Source organism: Topomyia yanbarensis, chromosome 1 (assembly GCF_030247195.1).
Source record: "Topomyia yanbarensis strain Yona2022 chromosome 1, ASM3024719v1, whole genome shotgun sequence".
NCBI classification, from domain to species: domain Eukaryota; kingdom Metazoa; phylum Arthropoda; class Insecta; order Diptera; family Culicidae; genus Topomyia; species Topomyia yanbarensis.
Window position 1 is genome coordinate 142,797,364 of NC_080670.1, and position 27,132 is coordinate 142,824,495.

The 27,132-nt window shown below is 41.8% G+C and overlaps 1 protein-coding gene across 1 annotated transcript in view; it reads left to right on the forward strand.

Moving 5' to 3' along the window:
* Nucleotides 1-27,132, forward strand: part of LOC131696395 (E3 ubiquitin-protein ligase highwire) — a 131,057-nt gene that overhangs the window by 92,905 nt on the left and 11,020 nt on the right. Inside the window, exons 17-29 of the mRNA XM_058984942.1 lie at nt 3,981-4,203; nt 4,278-4,835; nt 4,894-5,067; nt 5,146-5,479; nt 5,533-5,624; nt 5,683-6,108; nt 6,177-6,325; nt 6,392-6,676; nt 6,732-6,910; nt 6,960-7,109; nt 25,425-25,591; nt 25,659-26,858; nt 26,918-27,097. Coding sequence (XP_058840925.1) covers nt 3,981-4,203; nt 4,278-4,835; nt 4,894-5,067; nt 5,146-5,479; nt 5,533-5,624; nt 5,683-6,108; nt 6,177-6,325; nt 6,392-6,676; nt 6,732-6,910; nt 6,960-7,109; nt 25,425-25,591; nt 25,659-26,858; nt 26,918-27,097 — 4,117 coding nt within the window. The remainder of the gene's footprint in view (nt 1-3,980; nt 4,204-4,277; nt 4,836-4,893; nt 5,068-5,145; nt 5,480-5,532; nt 5,625-5,682; nt 6,109-6,176; nt 6,326-6,391; nt 6,677-6,731; nt 6,911-6,959; nt 7,110-25,424; nt 25,592-25,658; nt 26,859-26,917; nt 27,098-27,132) is intronic.

Sequence of the window (27,132 nt, forward strand, 5' to 3'; positions counted from 1 at the left end):
ACTTTGATTGTTCTGGTGGATTTGTCATGAGATTTTCACATTAAGATTTGTATTAGTTAAACAATGGTCTAACAAGTCTATAACTTTAAAGCAATGCACTTAAAAAGTCAAAATGTCCAATCAACTAATCACAACTGTATACAATTTCATGACGGATTTTGCAACAAGAAGCCAAAACAAAGCTGAAGTGTGGTAGCTTCTGATGAATGATAGCAACCGCTTCTCTATATAGTATAGCTATTGCACATTGTTGATAGTGTCAGTAGAAATTAAACATTTGGATTTGCGGTCACAACTGTCTGCCGAACCAAGTACTTTTTGGGGATTTCAAATGACTTCTTAGTCGGGTAATATACGGTAAGGATATTTATTTTGTAGTGCATGTAAGTAATGTTTTACACGATTTTATCACATAGTAGAAAAATGTAATAATGTTGTACCACTTAATAAAGAGCAGGGTGTGAGCAAGCATGTAAGTTACAGCGCACAGTGGTTCAATTTCTTAAGGGAGGCGGTCATAAATATATGCATAGCAAATGTCGATGCAAAGCTACATTTCTTTAGTAAACGCTTAATACGAAATCCGCGTTAAAAATCGATACCTGTGATAAATGTGTCAAAGGTTTTCTTCCACTTAATTCCAATATTTTAATGTTTTGTGTGGGCTCTCCATTTCTTTGTGAACTTTTTATGGCAAACTTAGAAAAATGTTTAAAAGAAAAAAGTGAGCTACCAGAACGCTGGTGGCGATACGTTGACGATATCTTCTGTATTATCAAACGTAAAAATTTATCCCGGATGTTGGAAACCATTAACAACATCAATAAAAATATCAATTTTACACAATATGCCCTTCTTGGATGTGCTTGTAAAAAGAGAGAGAGAGGGGGGGGGGGTCCTTGACTTTCGAAATATATAGGAAATCTATAAATACTGGAGAATTATACCAAATACTTCAAAACATTCATATCAGCATAAAATGGCCGCTTTTCACCACATGGTCCATAGAATGCTTACTATACCATTAGGGGAAGAAGCAAAAACTAAAGAAACTGAATTCATTTTCGAAACAGGTAAGCTCAACGGGTATCCAGAGCAAACCATCCAATCAATAAATTATAAAAATCTAGAATACTTCATAAGCAAAACCTCGCAACCTTAACTCCAACAACTAAAAATTTAAAAAGGATAGCAGTAGATTTCAACCAGAATACGGCTTATCCACTTAGGAAAAAATTAAAAAAGTTTGGTGTAGATCTCGGATCCACAAAGGATCCGATAGAAACACTGAGCAAATCGGGGATATACAAAATATCATGTTCACATTGTGATAAGGTTTATATTGGACAAACCAGGAGAACATTAGAAATTCGATTCAAAGAGCATATTGCGGAAATAGCAAAAGCTTCTAGAGAATCTGATAAAGATTTACCATTCCACTTCAAAACCAAGGTAGCGGAACACGCTTTTTCAGAAAAACATAACTTAACTATAGAAGATATTAAAATTCAGCACCAAGTATCTAATCCTTGGAAAATTAGACGCAGCTGAAAGCCTGGAAATTTTCAAACATTCGTCTCCTTATTAAATCGATACCAAGGTAACGGATATTCATGGCTCTTCGAAATTTTACCTACATGCAAAAAACGGTCAGCTTCATGCATCTAGGTACCCACCGACCACAGCCTACCCGATTCCCTAGATAAAACGACTTTACAATTCCGTAATTTCCTATAGACTGATACAAACACTGAAGAAGATTACAAGTAGTAATCGAAATACAAAGTTTTTCTTATTACACTAATCATACACATTGAATTCAATTATTTTGCTCAACCATGATTTAGTGTATCAAATGGTACATGTTTTGAAGTGCTTGTCCAAAAAAATTTCATGGTTTTTCACTGAAAATTCTCGAAACTGCAGCTTTTATGCTTGAACGCCAATATTTTGATATCGTTACCGGTGAGCATCTCTTGAACCAATCTGTCTGAGTACCGGAGAGAGTGGAGAAACGAACAGCAATTTTTTTTATTTCGATTATAGAGGTTTTAACCTTGAGGTCATTCGCCTCTTCGGGTTAGAAAAATCTCTTATGAAAAATTTCTCACCCTATGTGCGGGGTCGGGACTCGAACCCAGGTGCGCTGCGTACAAGGCAATCGATTTACCAACTACGCTACATCCACCCCCGACAGCAAATTAACAATGCCAACTAGCCGAAGGATGTGGATAGTTCCAAGTCGCCTTAAATTTCTGGGAAGTGGTTGTGGTGCGAGGTTTCTGAGCTATCGGTTCACGTCCTGACTGGACTGGTTATACAGCATACGCCGAGGAGCCAATGGACTAGGAAGGATAGGAGATATTGAGTAGATCAAAGTCTGTCAAACTTCCTGCGAGGTTTTAGTACTATTATAGGCTCATATAGAAGTAATATTATAGAGAGAGAATTCAATTCTTAAGCTTTGTTCCAATCAGTCAAATACTTTTACTTTTATTAGTCATGTCAATTCAAACAAATCTTAAAAGTGAATTATGAAGAAAACACGAAAAAGAGTAGCCCTGCGAGTGGTACGCTCGTGACGTGTGGTGCAACTATGCGTTGCGCTCTATATCTTCGAAATTACTTTGAATTGGGGTTGGCAATTATTGTGATATATTCTTAAGTAGAGCATCTATTGATGTAAGCAATAAAAAAACTTTGAGCAAAATATTTTGGTGAAACAATATATAGAAACACTGTCTTCAGTAAAAATGCTAGAGAAATCAGACTACTAGATGGTGATAGATTAGTTTGGGATACTCTCACTGTGGTGCACTAGTGAGCGTACCACTTTACCACAGAGAACAGACATCCATGATCGAACAAAAATATTTAAAAAACGTGTGTAAACATTTGAATTAATATACAATAAACACTAGCGCCGCCTATCAACTATGACATAAAGGGATGGGGAGCACTCCACGAGCTTTGACGCAATCGGCCGTTCTAAAGATAAGAAATTCCATAAAACATGTGACACTTTTACGTATAGTAACAGTAATGTGCTCAAAAAAAAGTATCATTTGGTTCGTATTAGACAAAGGGGATATAAAACGCAGTAATATAAGAGAGTTAGTATTGGGCAATCTTTGCGTGGCATAATTTATGAATGGCCCACAATACCACTTTTCCAATTTGCTGAAATTTATGTAGATTAACGCACCGCTTTAAACTCATTATTTTATATAGCCGACAACACTCCCGACAGCCGGCTGTCCGGAGTTCAAGTTGTTTTTAATGAACTCGATAAACGGTTATCCAGAGCTAAACTCCTTCGCATCTAGAACATTTACGGATCCTACACTCAATAAAGTATTCAAACTCCTTATTCATGAAAATATATTCTCAGTCGCATCGCTTGCTTGAGGCGAATCCTGACTAACAAACCATCCACTACCCAATCCGTGGTACTTATGGGAGTGTCACTGAGTCGGAGCCTTCCGTTAAGTAAGTACCACATCAACACTTCCTTTCTCATATCCCAAGTTACGGTAAAGATGGTCGTGGCCAGCAATGGTGGTTCTCGGGTGAAATTCTCTCTTGGACTGGATCAATTGTTATTCCCAAACAATGTTCCTCAAGTAGTCTAGCTGGAAATGAGAGTCATCAGTCTGCAGTCTACGAAGTATACCGTGCTTACGCAACGCAACGCAACGCAATATGTTGGTGAAACAATATATAAGATTTTGTGTACCAGAGTAGCAGACCTATGATGTCATCTTAATAAAGCCCCTTGCATGTAATATTTATGTTATGATTATATAATGATAAAATACCTACGTTTTCTTATTAAATCAATATTTTATGTGAGTTGATATGGTTTTCTATGAATCAAAAACCTGTCCCAAAACCTATAAATTCAATAATTTTGATTATATAATTAAGAATGCTGGTTAATGATTTCGTTTAGTAAAAGAATTCATGTTATTTTATTACAGGGAGCAAAGTTACGAGAAACAATTTCTAAAGGACTTCATCTATGTTGCTGCGGGATCTCCTGGTGCCCGCCTGGCTGCCTGGTTGCAACCAGAGTCGCGCCTTGATCCGAATAAATGCGAAATTAAAATGTCACAAGAACCCTTGCGTTGCGGTTGGCCTTCTCATTTCATCATTGAAACGCGGGATCAGTATGGGGACGAGATTTTTGTGCCGGGGATTAAGGTGAGTAAATTCAATGAATGTTACTTAACATGTAATGTGTGATACGATTGTTGATTTGGCTTATCACAAACCAGATTGAAGTTAAGGCATCTCTTGGAAGCAACTTGATTTCCGATAGCAACAGGAAATTGCATATGAAATCGCGTAACGACTCTTTATACTTAGGAGGAGCTGCATTACCTCCTAAGATGAGCTACGAGTGCACCTTTAAAGAAAAAGAAAAAAGCTGCCTAAAGGCAATCACCGCAATGAAACCATTCCAACAGTATTCTTTTGAAGAGCTGCGATATTGCAATACTATTCAAAGCAAAACCACAGAGGTGTTAACTGCAAACGATCTGGGCAATAACACATATGGCGTATTCTGGACACCGAGCGTGCCAGGAAATTATAGTCTTACAATTACAATCGATGGTGTCAGCGTCGAGGAAATTTATCGTGTGGATGTGATTGATGCTGGGCTACCGCCTCTATCGCAGGAAACCACACTGAAGAAGGTGCAACCACCGACGAAATTGCGGAAATTCATTGCAAAAAATTCGGCTGGTTTGCGTGTACGGTTACATCCTACCCTGCAGTCAGATCAAATTGGAATTGTTAAACTAAATGGTATCGTTTCTTATATTGATGAAGTATGTTGGGTATAATTTGAGTTTTGACTCATTTTGGATAACGTTAACCTTTTTTTAGATGGAAAATGACGACGGTCTGTGGGTTCGACTGTCAACGGAATCGATTCGCGAACACTGTACCTCGAGTTGGTTTCCAACCGAGGCTTGGTGTCTACAGTACAATCAACATCTAGGCAAGACGCTATTGCACCCGATTTTGGAATCCAGCTCAACCAAAGCTTTGATGGAACAGGTAGATCAAAGCAGTCCCACAACTTCTGATGCTAATGAAGAAAATGAGAACACTATTGATTATTTTGATTTTATGAAGACGGATCGTCCCACCGACGAGGCGTCATCCGCCAACGATGAGGATCCAGCGGCCGTCAAACTGTTGCAGATCACAGAAGTTTCGGAAGACAGTTCCATGACTGCTTCCAATATAAATGTTGGTAACTTGAATCAGAGCAATATCGGGGCTGCCATTGCCGGTGTTGTAGGAGGCGGTGCCAAAAAGATGCAAGCTTTACAAAAGTGGCTTAAAGGGGACAGCTTTGAGGAAAACGAGGCTCTAAAAAAGCGGAAAAGCGAAGGAGGTGAACCAAGAAGTAACGGTAATCGATCATTTGATCGTAGCAGAAGCGTTAGTCCGGAAATGTTTTCATGTATTATATTTATTTGTGCGAATTTCCTTAGTTATAACTGATGTTCATTTCAGTACGAAGATGCGATTCATCAAGCAGTACGAAATCTGACGTATCGAAGAATGTACAAGAAAAGGGTGTTTTAAAGGCAGATGAAAACATGGATGTGAGTTTAATCTTTACAATACAATTTGATTTAAACTATTTTGTGTAATTGCATTTAGGATCGCAAATCGCACGAAAATTTGTCCATCCCGGAAGGAAGTTTTTCTACCGGCATCCCGTTTGGCAACAAATCATTGAAGATCGAATCCAAAGAGCTGCCAAAGCGTGCCTTATCTCCGTCGATTGCTGAAACACTGCGCGCAGTTTTCTCGGCTTTTCTGTGGCACGAAGGTCTCGTACACGATGCTATGGCTTGTGCATCGTTTCTCAAATTCCATCCAAGTATATCTAAAAAAGAAAGCGAAAATCTTCCCGTTGGTAATCCTCACGAATATTTGTTGACTCGGGAGCAGAAAGTACTGCAACGTCACTCCGTGGAAATTTCGAATGCAGGAACATATTTGAATATTCGTCCGTCAACACTGGAAACTTTGGCCAAAATCGGGAATTGTTGTGTCCATAATAGAAAATTGCGTAACCGAAATGTAAGTTTCTCTTTCTGTGTATATAGGCTACGCTCTAAATATTAAGGGATTGTTTCTTCCACTGTAAGGCTGACATTTTCACAACAAGAGACGGAGATCTTTCGCAGCCCAGTGCTCTGCCACCGGCTTTGCGCTGCTTAGTATATGTTTGGGACCAGCTCTGTTGCAATTTTATACACTTGGTAGAAACAAATTCCAATGATAAGGAAAATGACTTGTAAGTATGATATACTACGCTGTGAATCAAAAAATAAATATTTAGTTCCTTTGCATGCATTATTAGTAGTTCATTGAAGTCGAACAAATCGGTTGAAGAAAAAACGACCAACGTCAAAGGAGTTGGACAGAAAAAGGTTGAGGATGGCTGCTGGTGTGAGCTTTGCGACGTGTTCCTGCCGATCCCTGTTACGTATCATATGAGAATAGTGCACCCCGGCTGTGGAAAGTATGCCAAGGGAAAAGGTTACAACTCGATTGGAGTGTACTGTGAAGGATGGGCTGGTAATTGTGGTGATGGAGGGCAAGGTGTTTCTAGTTGGTATTTGATGTGTGAGAAGTGTAGGACGAAGTAAGTATATGTTTGAAACAGCATTCAGCATGTGGTTTAATTCGCACTGTTTCAGGTACGTGAACTGTGCCAAAGTTATAAACTACAACGAGAGTAATAACACTGGTCACAAACTAGATGGTAGTTCGAATATCTTGCTAGGATTTGGGGCAGAGTCAACTATACCTTCAGAGCTTTTTACCATAATGAAGGAGAACTCGTTTTTTCTTCTTGAACTTAATTCATATAATGGAGGTTGGTTATAAACTTCATTTTTATAGATTTATAATGGAAATCGTTACAGGTCTTATCAACAAACCTTCCAACTCCTCATCGGATGCAACCGGTATACAAGAACAATGCAATAACAGCAGATACAGGAATGTGGATTTGAATGATTCGTATGATTCAAGCTATTGTTTTGAAGACAAAAACATCAATTGGAGCGGGGGAGGTAAGTCAACCAGACTTGAATCAGGATTCAAACATATGTGGTGTCCAAACATGTATACTGAGGAGATCTGCTTCAATTCGAATTCTTGGTCAATTGCCCATAGTTATTTCTTGACCGTGACTATGCTATGCTACGAATAGAAAATTTGTCATTTCCATAAAAGCAATATAACTCTGACATAACATATAGTATTGGACATCCACTCGTATTCCCTGCCCTTTTGCTCAGTAAGGGGAATGGGCGCGTTGTGTCAGGTTGATCGAGGCACAATTCGATTGTGAGTCAGTGAATGCATGACGCACAAAAGAGCCTGAGCCGATTGCAATTACTGTCAGGGATCAATCGAAGACTTAGAAATGGAAACATGTACGTCATTAAAATCGGTTTAGTTTACATAGTTATAATTCGCCAACTGCTTCGGATCACTAAACTATAATATATGTAATATAATTAAACGCAGTGTATGTATCACAAAATATGTCTAACCATGTTCCTGTTTCATGTCCGTTGAACCATTCTGAGTAGCCAACATAAATTGATTTATTCATAACACTCACCTTTTCCTTTCTTTATCGTTTTAGTTATTTTTTTCTTCTTCTCTGGAGAAGCGGACAAGATTTACTAAGGCTTAATGGTGTGCAAAAACTCATGCATAGGATTATCAAGAGTGAACAAAAAGACGATAGCTCTCAGTATATCGCTGATCGAGAATCTACAACCATATGCACACATAATATTGGCACCTCAAGCAACATTCGATTCCTCGATTCCACAATGCTGAGAAATAACTTCTCAAAATATCTAATATTTACTGCTTTTTAATGTCGCACAATTCAACGCACCCAACGGAAGGCTAAGTAAGAAAGATCTGCTGATATCTCTTATCCTGGGAAATTCGGAAGCAATAAATGAAACTAAAAAATACATACATAGGGTGAAGTGCCTATTTTCACCATACTAAGGAGAGCGCCTCACTGATTCATTAATTACTCGGCCTACAAACAATGGAATGCGTACAAATTGGCATCAACAGCTTTGCTTCGTTGTTGAGTACCAAGATAATAACATACATGCGCTGAAAACAGTAAAATTCTCGTGTTTGAGCGCAACGAAAACACGAATCGAGTGCCCCTATTGTTGCGCTACCATTTGACTCAATGCGTTAAACAAAGATGGCAGACACTGCTCTAACCAACGGCTTTAAATGGGTAGCGTGATAATAGAAACATAGCGATAATGGGCTCATCACCCTATATGCATACATGAATATAAGCAAAAAACAAAGGAAAAGAAATATACAAGTGCACTAACACCGGAGACTCCTGAACGCACTGAAACAAACAAAAAAGGATAGAGTACAAAGGATAAGAAAAAATAACCCATGAAATCGTGGACACAATGAGCTTACTAACAGTACGGAAAAAGGACTAAGAAAGAAGAAAGAACGAAGGGAAAGTACCAACTGACCCATGACAGGCAGAGAATGTCGACATAACCAGGGATTAAGGTAATATCAAATGTGCTAATCCACTCGTACCTTACAGAGAAATAAGGTGAAATCTAAAATAGCATCCATACTCTCAAAAAAACAAGGAATGATGATAAAAAACAGGCGGTAAATATTAGCATAAAGGTAAATTATGGAAACGGAAAGGTAAAAATGCAACAACCAATGATAATAATAATGATACCAAATAATACCAGATGACATTCTTTATATTGCAAAAGGTGTTCAAATGGCGCACATGCGCTTATTCGTCCTAGTTTAAAATTTGGGTTGAGGGGGGCACGCATTTTTGGCTTAGGGCAGAAATGTCGATCAGACCGGATCTACACCAAAAATGTAGTATAAGGAAACTATATAAGGACATAACATATAGTATTGGACATCCACGCGTATTCACCAGGGGAACGTTTTGCTCTGCAGTGTGGTAACTTAATACAAGGTAGACCCGATTTTGTCAGCCCCCGGTTTTGTTTAGTTTGCACCGATTTTGTCTTCACTCTAGTTTATCAGCTCTGATCCGGATTTGTCAAACTATTTTAGGGGACCTAAGAGTATTTTATCATGTTTTCTGACTCACATTCAATTTTTTTGACGTAGGATTACGTCTTTGTTTTCGATAAGGGGGTACACTTTGCAAATTCTACAAAAATGGTATGTAACGAAAAGGTCCAATTTTAAACGCATATAATTCAGCGATGTAGTGTTTATGTACAATATCGAACACAATTATTCGTACACAAAATCGCTTGTACATTCGAGCTTCATTTTCAAACGCGATTAACATAGTCTCGCGGTACTAGCTGTTTCTTTCGCTCTACCCATCATCATCAGCGTTGACTCATTTTGCTTCGTGTGCTTGGATTCAATGTTTGAGGCGAATGTGTAGGTAGGTATATCTAATTTAATAGCAGGGTTACCATATTCACAGATGTTTCTGTAATGTCACAGATTTTTTTTTCACAATTTTTGATCACAGATTATTTTCCACAGAGGGTAAATTTTTGGCATATTGATGAAAATTTCACAGATTTTTGGAAATATTGTGATTTTTCACAGGTTTTTCGAAAATGTATTACAGATGTTCACAGATTTTTTGTGTGTTTCAGTTATCACAGATGGTAATCAGATATTTTTGACCGAAACACAAGTTTCAATGAGGCATCCCTGTTTGTTAGCGTTTGCATGCGTAACCTGCATGATAGCAATATGTGCCTTCGTAGCGAAAACTTTCTTAGCAACAAATTTACGCGGATCGATGGAAAGCACAACGAAAGTCTATTATTTACGTTCGATCAATTCATTGGTTCATTTCCACTTCACGTGATTCATTTCCACTCAGCCTATCCTATTTTGTGCTAATAGGTACATACTACAAAAACCGTTGCCAAAACGCATCTAAGTCCATAAATAGATATTGTTTTCGATTCGATATATGATTAAAACCACTGAATTCGCTACATTTGTATACGTACTTTAGGAAAGTTACAATAATGGCACAATATAACTAGAAAGCTTGATTTTTCTTCACCAGTCCGCGTTTTTTACCAGACACAATCGAAAAGTTTTTACAATTTTTAAAAGCTGATCTTGTGCTATAAAGATTTAGTTCCAGATATTAGTCCGGTGACGGTTTTCTGTCTTCTTTCTTCAGATCTTCTCAAATAAGTTTAATGGGACTCGATCACCTACCACAAATGAAATGAACTGATAACCAAGAAAATTTGAATAATGGGGAGTGGGCGTAGCGTATTGGTAAATCGATTGCCTTGTACGCAGCGCACCTGGGTTCGAGTCCCGACCCCGCACATAGGGTTAGAAATTTTTCCTAAGAGATTTTTCTAACCCGAAGAGGCGAATGACCTTAAGGTTAAAACCTCTATAATTGAAATAAAAAAAAAAAAAAAAAAAAAAAAATTTGAATCAATATGTAACATTCGATGTTGATTGGTTGTGCTTAAACTATACGTAAGAAATATATTTGATTCATTATTACTCTAAATGTACTAAGAAAATATTTTATATTAAGTAGTATAGTCCTGCGTCTACAGTTCGTGCTGCCTCTTGTAGTTTTTCGAGAACGAGAATGCAAAATGTTTTGAGTTCTTTTTGCATATTGCAAAACACAATTTTTAGTTGCAGATAAAACCGCTTTGCCACTCTCCTCCGGCTCCATGAAATTGTCAATGTAAAAAATAGACAAAATACGTCACCCAGGATTGCGGCTCGTACGTTCATTGGAAATGAAAAATATCAAAAGAGTATTAAAGCGTATAAAAAAGGATGGGTCAGAAATTAAATAATTTGAAAAGCTTTTAAACAAAGTACGTCTAAGACCGTTATGACGCATTCTGATTCTCGGATCTTTATCGTGCTGTACATCCCAGATACTGTGACGCATTCATAGTTTTAGATATGAGTCGGACTTATGCGCCTTAATATCGAAATCTACGCGATTTTTTTCTTTGGTCCCAATAATGGTTACATTTGAGAATTGATAAAAAAAATAGCTTAAATTGTATTCCTCGTCAAATAGAAGTCGTTTGCTGTAGCAATACCGTTGAAAATACGATGAAATCCGGTAACACCGTTGTGGCGACTAAAGTTAGTTCTCCTGAAAAATAGTCCCAAAGAGAGTTATATAAAGTTCGAATGTGGGCTTGAAGATACGGGTGGTCTAGGCTAGTACAGCAATCTAGACGAGACGAACGTGACTCGAGAGCAATCTCTTCGAATGGGTGTATTAACCGACAATTTTCGTAGGTGGGCAGTTGTCATCTAGAAGACGTCGAAGTGCAAGCTATTCTAAATTTTATTTCTGTTCAGATGACGCCACATACTAAAGTTGCACAGTTCGTTTGTTACGTTTTGATTCAATGTATCATAGTATAGCCCATAGAGCAAAATAAATCAACAACATATAAAGTACAAGAAAACAGATTAGAGTGTAAACACGAAGTGAGCCGGTCGCCTGAAACACTACCAAGACTTCTCTACCTTGAAAATCGGCAGCTGTCAGGCCAGCTTCTGCGATACGAGAAAAATCAGAAAGTCATACAAGCAACAACGTTTGATAACTACATCGCCACTTGGCACGACCGGTAGCAAAAGTTTGCCCAAGGATCTGCCACAGAAGGCCTAGGACAACTTGTAGTCGCAGAAAGAAGCTGTCATGACGCAAGGGACGGGATTGGACTTCTGAAAGCCGTAGGGGACGATCCATAAATGACGTAGAATTTTTTGAGTGATTTTTAACACCCCTTCCCCCATCGTAGCATTTCGTCACAAACCCTTTAAATACCCCCCCCCCCTGGTAAATACGTAGCTTAACGGTAATTCTCCCTCCCCCCTTGTCCCCTTAAAATTAAAAAAAAAAATAAAAACGATGTTAGTTATTCTCCTTTAATACAACTACGTAGCATGACATGACTCCCTACCCCCCTGTCGTCACACATCATCACAAAATACAAAACTCCCCCCTCTCCCATATAATTCTACGTCATTTATGGATAATCCCTAGGTAAATCTCTGGAAAAGCTAGTAGCATCAGTGGCCGTGCCCGAGAAGAAACACACGTGGAGCTGGTCAATGGAACATAGCCTACAACGGGCACGCCGTTCTCGGGACGAGAGAAACCGATACAGCGAACGAAGCAGCTCCAGCTCCAGTTGCTGATAAAACGTCGCCTGTTGGTGAAATACGACCAGCAATATCGGCCCGAAGACATAGCACTGGACAAACTGTCGATAAAAATCAATTCGGTAAGCGAACCGTGATTACAATTACGTATTGGCCACTAACGATTGCAACCTGACAGGTGGAAACTCAAGCCCAGGACGGTTGGAACTCTCCTACGAAAAGGCAGGGAACGTCGGCTGGAGAAGCATACAAAAGACCCTCAATAAGAGGTAAATCACACACAAATCATTTCGTGAGCAAGGGCTAACGAAATCGTGATTGGGTTCTTTTTCAGAGTTTTCTCGGATGTTTCTTCTCGGGATTCGCTTCCGGAATTTCTCTGCTGGAGCACGGATGTCAGGCAGACCAGCAACACAGTGGGGAGTAACGAAAGTACATTGTGATCGTTACCAGCGGTGCAGTTCTAGCGTCGGACGCGAAAAGTCTGCGGTGAAATCGCACAGAACGTGTGAAATCGAAGGGGCTGACAGCTAGTCCGCGGTAAGGTGGCACACATCGCTCCAGCATCTCATCCGCTTGATGATTACGTCCGTGCAAAGGCGACGGACAGGCTCGACAAGAATTTCAAGTAAGGTAGATTTAAGTATGCCAGCTCCGACGAGGAGTGTTGCCGTCGAGAGAGGAGATAGAGTATAGAGAGATGAAAGGGAAGCTGTAGAAAGGAAAGAAGAAGAGGTAGAGTAGAATGAGAAGCGAATAAAGTTTATGTTTGTGAAAATTTACGTTATGGATCTTAGCTTTTTCAGTTTTTGTGTGCCTCTTACGAGCTTTCCGGGAATGATCGAGGTTTTCATTCTCCCCTCGACAGTCGCATGTAACATTGGCGCCCAACTGAAAATCCACAAAAGTATATTACCGTTTAGCGAAATATTTTTTGGTTTAAGATTTTGGTTTTGTGCATATAATTGTCTGGCCAACGATAATTTTATTTTAACCCTTACGCGAATTATTTCGAAATGGATTATTAACAGACGAAGAAGTGACCCATGAGTTGGCTCTACGTCACGTCGTCAACTTAGGTTCCACCACACAGAGGGAAGGTCATTCGTCTCAAGGCGGTGATTCAAGAAGAATCCTTGAGAGATTTTAAACCAACTAGCTCAGACCATGTAATGAGTCCACAATCCAACATTGAACTGTGTGAATCTCAGGTTGAACAACTGCACCTTAGCACGGAATCGACCATTCGCCGGATTCAGAAGCTGCTGATTGAACGCATCAAGAACAGGCACTTACGAGCAAAACAGCGGTACAACCTTCGCACGAGATCAGTAGCATTCAAGGTCGGAGATCTGGTATGGAGACGCTCATTTGTACTCTCATCGAAAGCAGAACAGATAAACAGTAAACTAGAACCGAAATTTGTTCCTGCCATCATCAAGGAAATCCTCGGAACGAACCTGTACATGTTAGAAGACGTTTTGAGCGGAAAGAAAGGCAGATACCACGCGAAGGATATCAAAGCCGACTAAACGAACAAGATCCAGCTATATCGGTAGACTGCAGCCTGCTAACTACGAGTATTGTGCTCCAAAACACCGTTGGCCGATCGGGATAAATCGTGCCCTGTCAGCCAGCGTTAGTAGTATTCCAGGAGCTGTCTAGGAAGGCCCACGACAACTCGCAGCCGCAGCAAGGAGCTGTCGAGATGTGAGGGACGGGACAGGACTTCCACAAATGAGGACAGAGACCTGCCTACCACAGTCGCGCCGTTAGCGAATCGGGAGAAAACGCATTTCGAGAAAGCAGAAGCCTTAGCAGGCATGCCGTTCCCGAATCGGGAAAAATCGTACCCTGCAGACTGTAAGCGGGTTGCAGGGAGCTCAGCAGTACACCATATAATTTTCTGGATACGAGGAGCGGAAACCCGGGGATTGACGACTGCAAATCGGTTCAGCGCTGAGTCGATGCTTACGGCCACTATCAGGCACAGCAGAATTTCATGGGTGTGGTATTGAGAGTGAACAGAGCGTAACAGAATGGGATAAGACTACGCACATTATAGAGCTATGAGTTACATCAGCTACAGCTGAGTTATCATCGCTTACATTATCATTCTTACATTATGCCAAAGGCTACTTTGATGCGTTTGGTTCGTTGCTGAACGGTCGCTTCGTGAAATAATCGGAGAAGAATGAAAATCTGCATGGATGAATGGGCGTTTTGTTCGTTTGACGTTTTCAGCTACGTCACTGAATATTGAAAATAATTTCGGCTGAATAAAATCAATTTTCATTTAATGAAATTGAATATTTGTAACTCTGATTACCAGGCATTGTAATTCTCTCTCACTCACGCGAGAAGAAGCTTATCCGATGTCCAACTTTTCCGAGATAAGATGAGTCGCAAAATTCTCCGCCTCCACAAATAGCGTGAGAATGATTTTCCGGATAAAATTTATTTGACTTTTTCCTTCTCACCGGAGAAGGTGATAAAATTTTAATTTCGTGGAAATCAATAAAAACATCAAAAAATACACTTAATTGCAAAGAAAAGCGGCAAAGAAGTATGATAGACTTGTTTTTTCGTGTTTTGGAATAACGACAGGAAAGCATCGAGCAAAAAAAGGATACCATGATAAACTCATTCACTCATTCTCCGACTGTTTTATTTATCCGGAGAAATAACACGTTTTATTTATCCGGAGAAGTTGTGTGAGTGCCAATAACTTTTCGTGTGAAAATGTGAGTTTTTATTGTCGCAGTAGCAAACTATCCGGGCGCATTTACTCATATGAGCGATAAATGCAATGCCTGCTGATTACCATTCTCTCAAGCGAGAAGAAGCTCATCCGATGTCCATCTTTTTCGAGATAATCAGCCTTATTCTTACGCATTACGATGGATTGATTTTTCGAACGAATGTGGTTCGATCGAATCGTGCTGCCGTTTGATTTTGCTGTCGTTATTCAGAATGCAAATCACATTCGTTTGAAAAAACGATTCGACGTAATTCAGAATAAGGCCGAAGATGAGTCGTAAAATTCTTCGTCTCCACAAATAGCGTTAGAATAGTTTTCCCGATAAAATTTATCTGAAGGTGATACTATTTCAATTTCGTGGATATCAATAAAAGTTTAAAAATATACACCTCATTTCCAAGAAAAACGACAAACTTGTTTTTTCGTGTTTTGGAACAGCGCCAACTAGGCAGCGAGTGCAAAAAGGATTTCGTGATAAACTCATTCGCTCATTTTCCGACGGATTTATTTATCCAGAGAATGATGAGTGCCAATAACTTTTTGAGTGAAAATGTGAGTTTTTATTGTCAAAGCGGCAAATTATCCCGACGCATTTATTAATATGAGTGATCAGTGGCGGATCCAGGGGGAGGGTCCTGGGGGTCCGGACCCCCTCCGAAATTATTTTACGTGATGAGAAATTTTTAATTAGTTTCAATTTCATATAAGTTACAAACTTAAAATTATTCCAAATCAAATTTGATCAACAAAACTGATATTCCTTAAACAAGGTTATTACGCATTACGAATTGTATAATGTTCAATTAAAAATCGAAATTTCGGACCCCTCCCGAAATTTTTCTCTGGATCCGCCCCTGTGAGTGATAAATGCAATGCCTGCTTGTAATGTATTTTTGACATTATTAAATAGAGGAGATATATTACTAGGCCGATAGATTCTTTGCGGGATGGGACGTTTTCCAACAGGAAGGAAATGTTCCGGTAGCGAGAGATATTGTGCTTTACATTTCTCAGAAATTGTTGGCCAATTTAGTTTCGCTCCCTATCCATTTAATGATATCTCAGCATATTTCACGTCGTCGTTGTTAAGATTTTCGTGCCAGTTTATATCCAACACTGCTAACGATGCTGTCGTAGAATGCCTTTTCCAAATTGTAGACGACAGAGCTTGTGACGTCTTTAATGTTTACTATATGATGACGCACATGCTGGACACAGCAGTCGGAGTCGGAGCAGTGCAGCAACACGGAGCGTAATACCGGGCACTCACAAAGCAGAGGTCCAATGCACGTCGACTCTCGTTGATGACAGTATTAATTTTCCGAAGAGCTGCGCTGATGTAGCAGAATACATATGGCATTGTTGATAAGCGCAGACTTTTTGAAATCCAATCGTAGCACAATTCTTCAGTGCAAGTACAATTCTTCAGTGATCTCCGAAACCAAACACACTTTGCTAAAATCTGGTTTTAGCGCCAAATCCGGACGGGATTTGCCAAATTTCCACCTTTAATTTTGTCCAGCTACTCGTCGGCCGCCGCAGGTTCTGCCTGATCAGTTTATCAAGGTTTGTCCAGATCTACACTAAAAGAACCGACTCCATCATTTCATCACATTAATATTCACCGCAAAATTCCCTCGCCCGCGCACTACAATCGTTTTCATTGGCCAATCATCAATTCTACTAACAATGTTCTTCTAACAAAACTTCCTATCACCCTTTTAAGCTTGTGGTCATTTTCTTCACTCGCTTGTCTTCTAAATTTCTAGGCTGGCATCCCGTCTGCCTTTGCTGCCGTTGTCGCTAGTTGCCGCCTAAATTATCAGCCCGGAAAATCCGACCGTTGAAAACGCTGTGTTAAAATCATATCTATACACTAATTTGGCCATGCAATTATTTCACTTAGGAAAATATTCTAATCAATTCTTTTTCTATTGATGCAATTAAATTGCAAGATTTGGATGGTCCGTGTCCGCACCTTGGACCGATGATGCTGCGCGCGTCTGTCTAAGCCGGCTAGCTCTCGATAACAGCGGTATTGCGTCTGCTCGCTCGTGCCTCGAACCAATGGTGCTGACTCGAGATGCTGAGCGAGTCTGAAGCCGGTTGGCTCTCGATAGCAGCGGTGTAGCGTGCTGCTGGCTGACGACTTTGTTAATGTAGCCGTCCACTACGTTACCCGACCAATGATCGTGTTCCTTCCTCAGCTCCCTTTAGCTGGCTGCTTGTCTGACTGCTTACTACTGATCGTCCGGGTAGAAAAGACACAGATAATGCGCAACTGGCCTCTTTTTAGAGGTACCACAGTAACCACAAACTTTCTGTCTTTTTTTAACAATGGAGAATACAGTTTACGTACTTACCCAGTACACGTGCTATTGGTAGATGCCAAGCTATCACACGGGGTGTACTGGGGGTGTGTCGGGCTCAACCAGGGGGCCATACCGACTAAACGCCATTGGGCTCCGCCATCTTTCCCCAGGAACTACCTTTCGACATTACTTCTGAGGGGATGGCAGTACTTAACGTACTCGCTCACTCGTGCCTGACATTCGCACTCACGCACGTCCTACATTCCTCTGCCACGCCTCGAGGTGCCAGTAGCGATAGGTACCAGCAATATACGCTACGTTACGACCCTCCCATCTCGGCATGAACAGACCATACATCCGTCTATCATCCGCCTATTCACTCGCTCTATCGTCATGCATCGACGTGGCTATCGCGGTTGCCACCGTTGTGCCACTCTTGCCTCAGCATGAGCAGGCCATTCATTCATTTCTCCTCGCATAACCCATTCCGCTCTAGCTAACCAATCCCAAATTAGTCATGCTCAACGCCTGCTGCTCGGCGTGCCATGTTCTCTGCAACCTGCAGGCAATCTGAGTGGTAGCAGTCGAAACTGCGTTCCACTTCTCCGCCGCTTGACACATCCCCTGTATAAGGGTATCAATGGTTGTGTCCCAGGCGCAGACGTCTAGCATAGCTCCTCTTTCGACGTCGAAACGGGGACATACGAATAGTATGTGCTCCGCAGTTTCGTCAACACCTTGGCAGTCTGGGCAGACTGGGGCCTCCGCTTGCCCAAACCTGTGGAGGTACTGTCGGAAACAGCCATGACCTGACAGGAATTGTGTCAGATGGAAGTGAACTTCCCCATGGGGTCTTCCCACCCAGCTCGATGTGTTAGGTATCAGCCGGTGGGTTCACTTACCTCTCGAGGAGTTATCCCATTCGCGCTGCCATCTGGCGACCGAGGTCACTCTGACACGCTCGCGGACTCCCCTATTGCCTCGCAATTCAAAACACTCTTCGTCTTCCCGAATGACCAGCCCGACTGGCATCATGCCCGCTATCACGCAGGATGCATCGTGTGATACTGTGCGGTAGGCAGATATCACTCTGAGACACATCAAGCGGTAGGTGCTCTCCAGTTTGCGACGGTAACTGGTTACTTCCAGTGTACTCGCCCAGGACGGTCCACCGTACCTAAGGATAGATACGGCGACACCTGCCAGTAACCTACGTCTACTGGCGCACACCTTAGAGCTGTTGGACATCATCCTCGATAATGCCGCAACAGCCGTCGAAGCCTTCTTGCACGCTTAGTCGACATGGCTGCCGAAGGTCAGGTTGTCGTCTATGATGGCCCCAAGAATCTTCAGACTCCGCTTTGAGGTTATCTCGACTTGTCCCGCTTGGATAACTGCTTGTTGTACCGACCTACGGTTATTAATAACCACTTCTGTCTTGTGGTGGGCGAGTTCTAGGCCTCTCGCGTTCATCCATTCTGCCACCATGCTAATCGCGTGTGCCGCCGTTAATTCTAACTCGGGGATTGACTCCCCGTAGACTGCCAGGGAGACATCATCGGCGAAGCCGACGATTTTCACACCAGGAGGGAACTTTAGTCTCAGAACCCCGTCATACATGAGGTTCCATAATACCGGGCCCAGGATTGAACCTTGCGGGACTCCTGTGGTAATAGGAACACTTCTCTGACCGGCATCGGTCTCGTATAATAGTTCACGGTTCTGGAAGTAGCTTTCCAAGATCCGGTACAGGCCCACCGACAAACCAAACCAGTGTAACGAGAGCGCGATGGCATCCCAGCTTGCGCTGTTGAATGCGTTCTTCACATTAAGTGTCACTAACGCACAATATCGAATACCTCGCGTTTTCCGTTGGATCGCTATCTCGGCAGCCCTTACCACTGAGTAGCGTCCACCGTGGACTTGCCCTTTCGAAAACCGACCGGATTACTTGACAGGCCATCCGTACCTTCTGCGTATGGAGTTAGTCTGTTGAGGATAATCCTCTCAAGCAATCTGCCCGTCGTGTCAATCAGATTGGTCTGTACGCCGATGGGTCACCCGGCGGCTTCCCGGCCTTCGGCAACAGTATCAGCTTCTGCCTTTTCCATCTATCCGGAATACGGCACTCGTCAAGGCATCTCTGCATAGCCAACCTGAACATGTTCGGGTTCGCCATGATTGCTGTCTTGAGAGCGCTGTTTGGGACTCCATCAGGCCCTGGAGCTTTGTTCGCTGCTAGAGAATTAGCTACTGCAAGTAGCTCTTCATTCGTCACCGGGGCCACCATGTTGTCTGTACCCACCGTGCCTTGCGGCGCAGGAAGCCAGGGACTTATGGCTCGGGACGGGAAGAGTACTTCGATAATTCTCGCCAACCGTTCTGGCGACCGTTCGGGGGCTGAGGAGGCCCCTTTGGTCTTTACCATCACGATCCTGTAGGCATCGCCCCACGGATTCACGTTGGCATCCTCCCACAAATTGTCAAAACACACTCTCTTGCTGCTCTTGATGGCCTTGTAAAGGGCCGGTTTCGCAGCTCGAAACACATCACGGCGGTCCACTCTTACCTCCCCGGTGCGGGCTCGCTACATCATACGTCTAGCTTGTAGGCAAGCTGATCGTTGGGCTGCAATCTCTGCACTTCACCAATATACCGAACGTCTGCCATTTCTTGGCAGGGTATTCTTCGGCATAGTGGCGTCGCACACGCGTGATAGGACAGCTACCAGCGCATCCCTGCTTAGACTATAGGTGTTGGCCTCCAGTCCTAGGGCCGCGGCGAAAACTTCGCTGTCGAAGTGATTGGACTTCCACCCGCGTACCTGACAGGGATTACCCGCCCTCGGATACTGCACACCATAGTTGATCTTAAAGCGTATTGCTAGGTCATCCCTATGGGCCCTCGTCTACCTTCCAGTTCATATCTGGAACCAAACTCGGACTGGAAAACGTTACATCAATCCACGACTCGACCCCATTCCTACGGAATGTGCTAGCGGAACCATCATTGACTACCACTGCGTCGAGCTTCGCAAGCGCCTCCAGTAGCGCTTGGCCCCTACTATTTGTACAGCGGCTGCCACTCCACTACCCAAGCGTTGAAGTCACCCGCTATGACAAACGGCTTCCGACCCACCATGTCGCCGTTGTGTTCACCGTAAAAAAACGCATAATACCTCGCTCCGCTTTGAGATAGGTTTTACTCGTGAAAATACGTTGATAAACTCCGGAAAGTGTTACGAACCCGTTCGTCTGCTGTTCCTCTAATGAAGGATCGCATTAGTTTTATCAAACGGGCAAAAGAAATTGATATAACTGCTGAAATAAACTCGCTCGCTACTAGTTGAATGTTTTTTCGCTATTGTTCACAATATCGAAATAAAACGAAATAACACAATGGACTGCCAAAAGTGTTCACAAGCAATCGATGATGCTGATTTGTTCACGGTGTGTGAAGGAGTTTGCAACAAGACATTTCACGCAGATTGTGTCGGAATATCAGAAGCTGGATTATCGTCACTCACCAGCAACAATATTATTTGGATGTGTAACGAGTGTTTAAAGCAATTTTACGAATTTCGTGACACCGTTCAACCAAAAATCGAAGAAGAAATATCTTGTTTGCGTACGAAAGTGGACGACATTCTCAACTCTCTGTCCTTGATATTACCTTCAACGAATGAAACTTAGTGTTATCACTCTACTCCAGAACCGACACTGAACCATAAAACGAGATCAAGATCGCCGGAAAGTTTCAGAAGAAACAAGACCGCAGAGATGCTTTCTCCGCAGCATCCTCCGACAGAGAGTGAGCAAATGTTTTCGCTCTATCTTTCCAACATCGATGCCCGAGTAACCGAAGCAGAATTATCAACGATGGTTTCGAATTCTCTTGGCCTCAAAGAAACTGATCACATCGACGTAACGAAACTTGTCCCGAAATGGAAAAACTGCGATACATTGGAGTATGCATCATTTTAAGTTGATGTGGATAATAGGTGGATGCCAATGGCTTTGCGGACCACAACTTGGCCTCAAGGAGTTGTTTTTCGAAAATTTGTAACTATGCGTACTACTACTTGGAAGCCAGGCAGATGAATTCATAATTCTTATTGAAATTTGTGTCATGTAGTTTCGTTGATGCTTTTATATTGTTTTGGTGATGAATTTTAAATTTGATTGTAATGTGTGTTATTACTGTATATAAGCTTACGATGTTGTACATTAAATGTAAGGTTCCTTCAATAAGATCCGTCGAGGTCCGCTGAAGTAATAATAAATAAATAAATAAATAAAATAAATAAATGTCAGACGAAAGCCTGTCGATCATCTGGTTGAACTGTTCTATTGGCCACATAGGTGGGACATAGCAGCTACAATAGAACAAACCATTGATCTTGGCAATCGCGACACCCTCCGCAGAGGACTGTACTACCTCCTGAACCGGGAACCGTCCCGTTGTATAGATTACCGCCATCCTAGACCCGTCCGCCACCGAGTTGCCGTTATCGGCAGACGTTGTACGGGTCGGATAGGAGGGCGACATCTGTCCTCGACTCCGAGACCGACTGCCACAGCAGCTGCTGAGCGGGTGCGCAGTGGTTAAGATTCAGCTGTGTGACGTTCATAGCTTCCTCTTTCCGACCTCCCCGAAGGGACACGCAGGTTCGCCCATAACATGGTTGCGGCCCTGCTTCTTACTAGCGCAGATAAGGCACTTGGGTGCCCTCTCGCATTTCAGCGCCTTGTGTCCCTCCTCGCCGCAGCGGCGACACAACTTGCCCCTGTCTGGGCCCTTACAGTCGTATGACTTGTGGCCTGGCTCCAGACATTTGAAACACCGGTCCACTGAAGGCGGCTGGGGTATGCTTACTGGGCATACTGACCAGCCGATCTTCAACTTCCTTTTATCGCTCACTTTTTTGGCTTCCGCGACCGGTAGCTTGAAGTAAGCTACCTGCGTGCCAAGCATCCGCTCCCTGAGACTTTCTGTCTATTGTCTATCATGTGCTCGAGAATGTTTGACGGCGATGGATTTGCAAGTTCGAGTAAGCAAAAAAATGTGACCTGAACAAACCATTACATTACTTGCCTGGCACTACCTCAAGTCAGGTAGGTTGAAGTCGCCCAGTATGACAATATAATCAGTCGGGGCGGCGATCGAGGTGATGCAAGAAACGGAGGAAAGATGTACATCGATCAGGCTGGAATCACGAATTCTATCAGGTGGCAAACACGATGCACAGAAACAGACTGCAATCGGCAAGTTTCACTAGTAACTGCACTTACTCGGAGCTCGCCCTGTCATCATTGATCATGGCTTTCATACCATGGCGAACGGCGATAAGCACACCGCCACCCGGTGTATTATGACTGTTGAGAGCATTGTGGTCACAGCGGTAGACATCAAATGCTGAACCAACAACTGACGAGACAGATTACGATTGTCGAGCCACGTCTCGGTCAACCAATCCTGAACTTTGTGGCACAGTACCTCTGCATCATAGCTTCCCAAAGCCACACATTCGTTTCGGTCTTATAACGGAGGGCTATGGACGTTATAACATATTTTGACATGAGTGCGTCACGTTCACACTGGTTTGTGTTAAACAGATAAACTGCTGAACAAATTTTACCTGATACCTGGAGAGTTTGGTATATGGACGAAATACGTGGTTGGATCTGAGTAGAATCATGGCTGATGTTTAGTGTTCTTGATTTTCAAAAGGTATCCATTCCCATTGGTTCAAAAGCCCTTCTAGTATGCTGTTTTGCGATCCACAACGATAATTTTGTATGCGCATCATCATCGTAGACGAACAATCCGGGTGTTCCGAATCACCACTAAATATATTTCAGACTAACTTTTTTATTCAATCTTCGCCTGTCGCTAATCGTATTGTACGGAGGATCTGTGCATCTTTCTCGTTTGCACACAGCGAGTGCTCGTGGACCCTGAAATCGACGACACTTTCCAGGATATCTGATGAACACAAATTTTGCTGCTCTTTGTTCTAGCATTTGGGCTACGTGCTGTATCAGTCTTCCGATTTTAGTTTGTCTGTACATTTGATACAATTCGTGGTTCATGTATGTGCGCCATTCTCCATTATGCCGCCGAATATTTTGCGCACAATTCAAACATACCAAGCACTATACTGCCGCTTAGGGTTCGCAGTACCGACCCTTTTGGGCGAGAACCGGTACTACGGTACTGAAGCCCTCAGTACCGGTAAAGTACCGGCACTTGAATATTTTTAAAAAAAAAATCGAAAAAAGCTTCAAAGTGAAATTGAATGCTCTAACTGATGATCTTATTCTCAGATGATTGATTTGTGCTGATCAAAAAACATGTTTATTGTTTTAAATTGATTCGGAATGGCATGACTCATTTCATAGAAGATATTTTTCGTATAGGGCACCTTCTTTTATTGCGAAATCTAGGCCACTTTGAAATCAATAACTGCTAAGTGGTGCGACTTTCGTCGACTTGAACAGATGGTAAATGTAAGAAACCCTATTAACAACAGTAAATCAAAGCGAGAATGGCAGTAAATCCGAGCAGGTTGCTCGCATTTCCTCTCTTGATTTTCTGTAAATTGGTTTCGACCTTTATGTCGTTTGCCTACTACTTTAACTGATGATCTTATTCTCAGATGATTGATTTGTGCTGATCAAAAAACATGTTTATTGTTTTAAATTGTTTCGGAATGGCATGACTCATTTCATAGAAGATATTTTTCGTATAGGGCACCTTCTTTTATTGCGAAATCTAGGCCACTTTGAAATCAATAACTGCTAAGTGGTGCGACTTTCGTCGACTTGAACAGATGGTAAATGTAAGAAACCCTATTAACAACAGTAAATCAAAGCGAGAATGGCAGTAAATCCGAGCAGGTTGCTCGCATTTCCTCTCTTGATTTTCTGTAAATTGGTTTCGACCTTTATGTCGTTTGCCTACTATTCTCTAATGCATATCAAGGCTCCTTGCTTTCCTGTAGACTGTGAAGTTTTGCTGAATTTTCCGATCACCAATAATTACAAATCACCTCATTTGAAGCAGTTCAACAAGTCTAAAACTGTTAGCTACTAAATCGCTGTTCGTTCTTTTATAGGTAAAGATTTAGGAGCAAACCAAATACAGACATGACTTAGACCATAGTCTTATTACGCGCCACCCAGTGAATAATAGAAACCAATCAGATTGTCGCTAATAAAACTTTAACTTCTAGAATTATCATGATGATGACTCCACCTCCAACGATTTATCTAGAAAGCAAATTAATATAATTAAAAGTCATCTTGCAGACCGATATTTTGAAACAGATCCCCCTAGAAAGTCCACATATTTGTCATAAAAATTGTATAGTACCGAAACTACCGGTACTGGCTTTTGTTCAGTACCGGTATTACGGTACCAAAAATGGGTCGGTATTCCCGGGATTTTTGGTACCGGTATTACTGGTACCCACAATCCTACTGCCGCTATAAGCATAAGAGTCCCATGTGCTATGGGATTTCCTATAGACATGGGCCAGTTATGCGTATAGCGGCAGTATACTACCCATACAAGCATAAGAGTCCCATACGGATTTTTTTGTCGGAAACGGAGTTATCTGTTGGATTGTATTTTGTATCACCACTGAATCATAGTTGTCCCATCCATTTGGCTCAATGAAAATCGTAAAAAGTCCTATTCGTACCCGCGACACACCACGCAGCTAATATAGTTAACACATGTCACGATATATGAACTCGTTGACGACCTTTTACTGTATCCCATTCATTTCCACCTTGTAGCCAACAATCAATGTTCGGATTACATCGTTCTTCAGCAGCTACCAATTAGCTTGTCTTGTCATAGTTTCTAGTCACTCTGATTCCATTTTAAAAGACATAAACGCATCTTCGACTGTTATGCTATAAGGTTCAACTGTTGAAACTGTTGTTTGTTCAACAATTTGAAAGTGCTTCGCGCTGCATCAATCCACCCAACGTCACAGGATATCCCTCCAGCTATTTTGTTAATATTGCATATTACATTCGCTTTCTTATTTCAAATTTGGAGCCATAATATTATATTTTCAATATTTATAGTGAAAAAGGATACCAGTAGGAATTTGTACGATTCCTCTTCAGAGCTGATGTGGCCCCCTCCCGACATGTTATCGTGTTTGGAGACACTCGGTGCGAAAACCAACAACGATCTGACTTACGAAATGCTGGGAATGAATGTGGTTGATATCCATCCCTATGACATGAAGGTAAAGATTTCGATTGAAAATTTAAAATGTTTTTTGAACGTACATGAATGTAATCTTGTATTTGCAGGTTCTTGATGATGCTTCAATGGAGATTGGTGATACTTATACTAAGAATATACTAATTTCGCCAGCCATTCCATCAACTAGCAAATTTCACCGCAGTTTCTCCATGGGGCAAGGTTGGAATACACCTCAAAATAAATTAGTAACAGAGTACAATCAACAGAATAAAATAGAAAATGGAATCAAACACGAAGTAACCAGCAACGTGGTTTTAAGGCGCAAGAAACAGTGCACGTGTACAAGTGGGGACTCGAATCTTCTTAATTATCCATCGATCAATTTGCAAAAACTGGTACCGGATCACTTACTGACTAACAGCCTTTCGAAAGATTCCACCCCTACTAGTAAAAACAAAAGTAAGATCAACAGCAAGATAAACGACAAAAATAACATTCAAACTAATCCACGAGCGGCCCTAGCGGTGAATGGAAAACGACCAGATGAAATAAACTTTTCAGAATTTCTAGAGTTGTACCACAGTAATGCAAGAGAAAACTGTGATAAGGCCAAAATCACAAACGATAAACCCGATGTGTCTGGATCAGATGGTTCCAACTCAGCTTACAAGTTGGATGTTCAAGCCGGTGCGTTGTCTCTTCTCAATAGACCATCGATGACTTTTATGCTAGAAAAACATGACTTGAAGAAGCTGCGCCATTTAATGACTCGAAATTTGAGAAAAACTGTTTGTAACATTTACAGTTTACAAGCATTGAATTGGCTGTTGAGGTCTGTTACCCAACCCATTGGTTTGCACGACATCATGTGGTGGTTTATTTCATCCCTATCGTATTCTACGCTTGACAATGAGGATGAGCTCAAGTTAAACGAAGGCGTGCTTGGCCTCGAACACCCGGGATCGAATCAATTCAACGGACCTCTATCACAAACGCTTTCACAAAGCTTACATTTTCTGTTGCAAACGGTAGCAGATCTAACATTACTGTTGCCCTCAGGATCCTCTTTGCAGAAAACTGCTGTTCAATGTTTCGGACTCAAGTTTAAGCAATCGGACCATCAGTTCCTACATCGATCGCACGTGTTCGGTAATATATCGAAAATTTTATCGAAATCAGAGGAACAGAGTGATGAAAACTTAATCCCATCGATGGCAATGCTAAATTCCTACTCAAACAATATTGAGGGATGTTTGGAAGATTGTATAAGAGTCAACTTACTCAGCGATATCACGGAAATTTTCGATGTGAGAAGTGTTTAATTACTATTTAGATGAGGATTATTTTGATTTGTTTTATCGTTTAGCTCATCGTATCGTCTCGACCCGCACTAGCCAATTCCTTGATTGACAACTCGACGGAAACGTTCTGGGAAAGCGATGAAGAAGATCGGAATAAACCAAAGATTATTGAGCTCACCATGAACCGCACCAATTATCACTGTAAAGTTATCTATGTGCACATCGATAATAGTCGAGATATTGGGGTAAGTAAGTTTGCTTAAGCTGCTCAAAGTCTCGC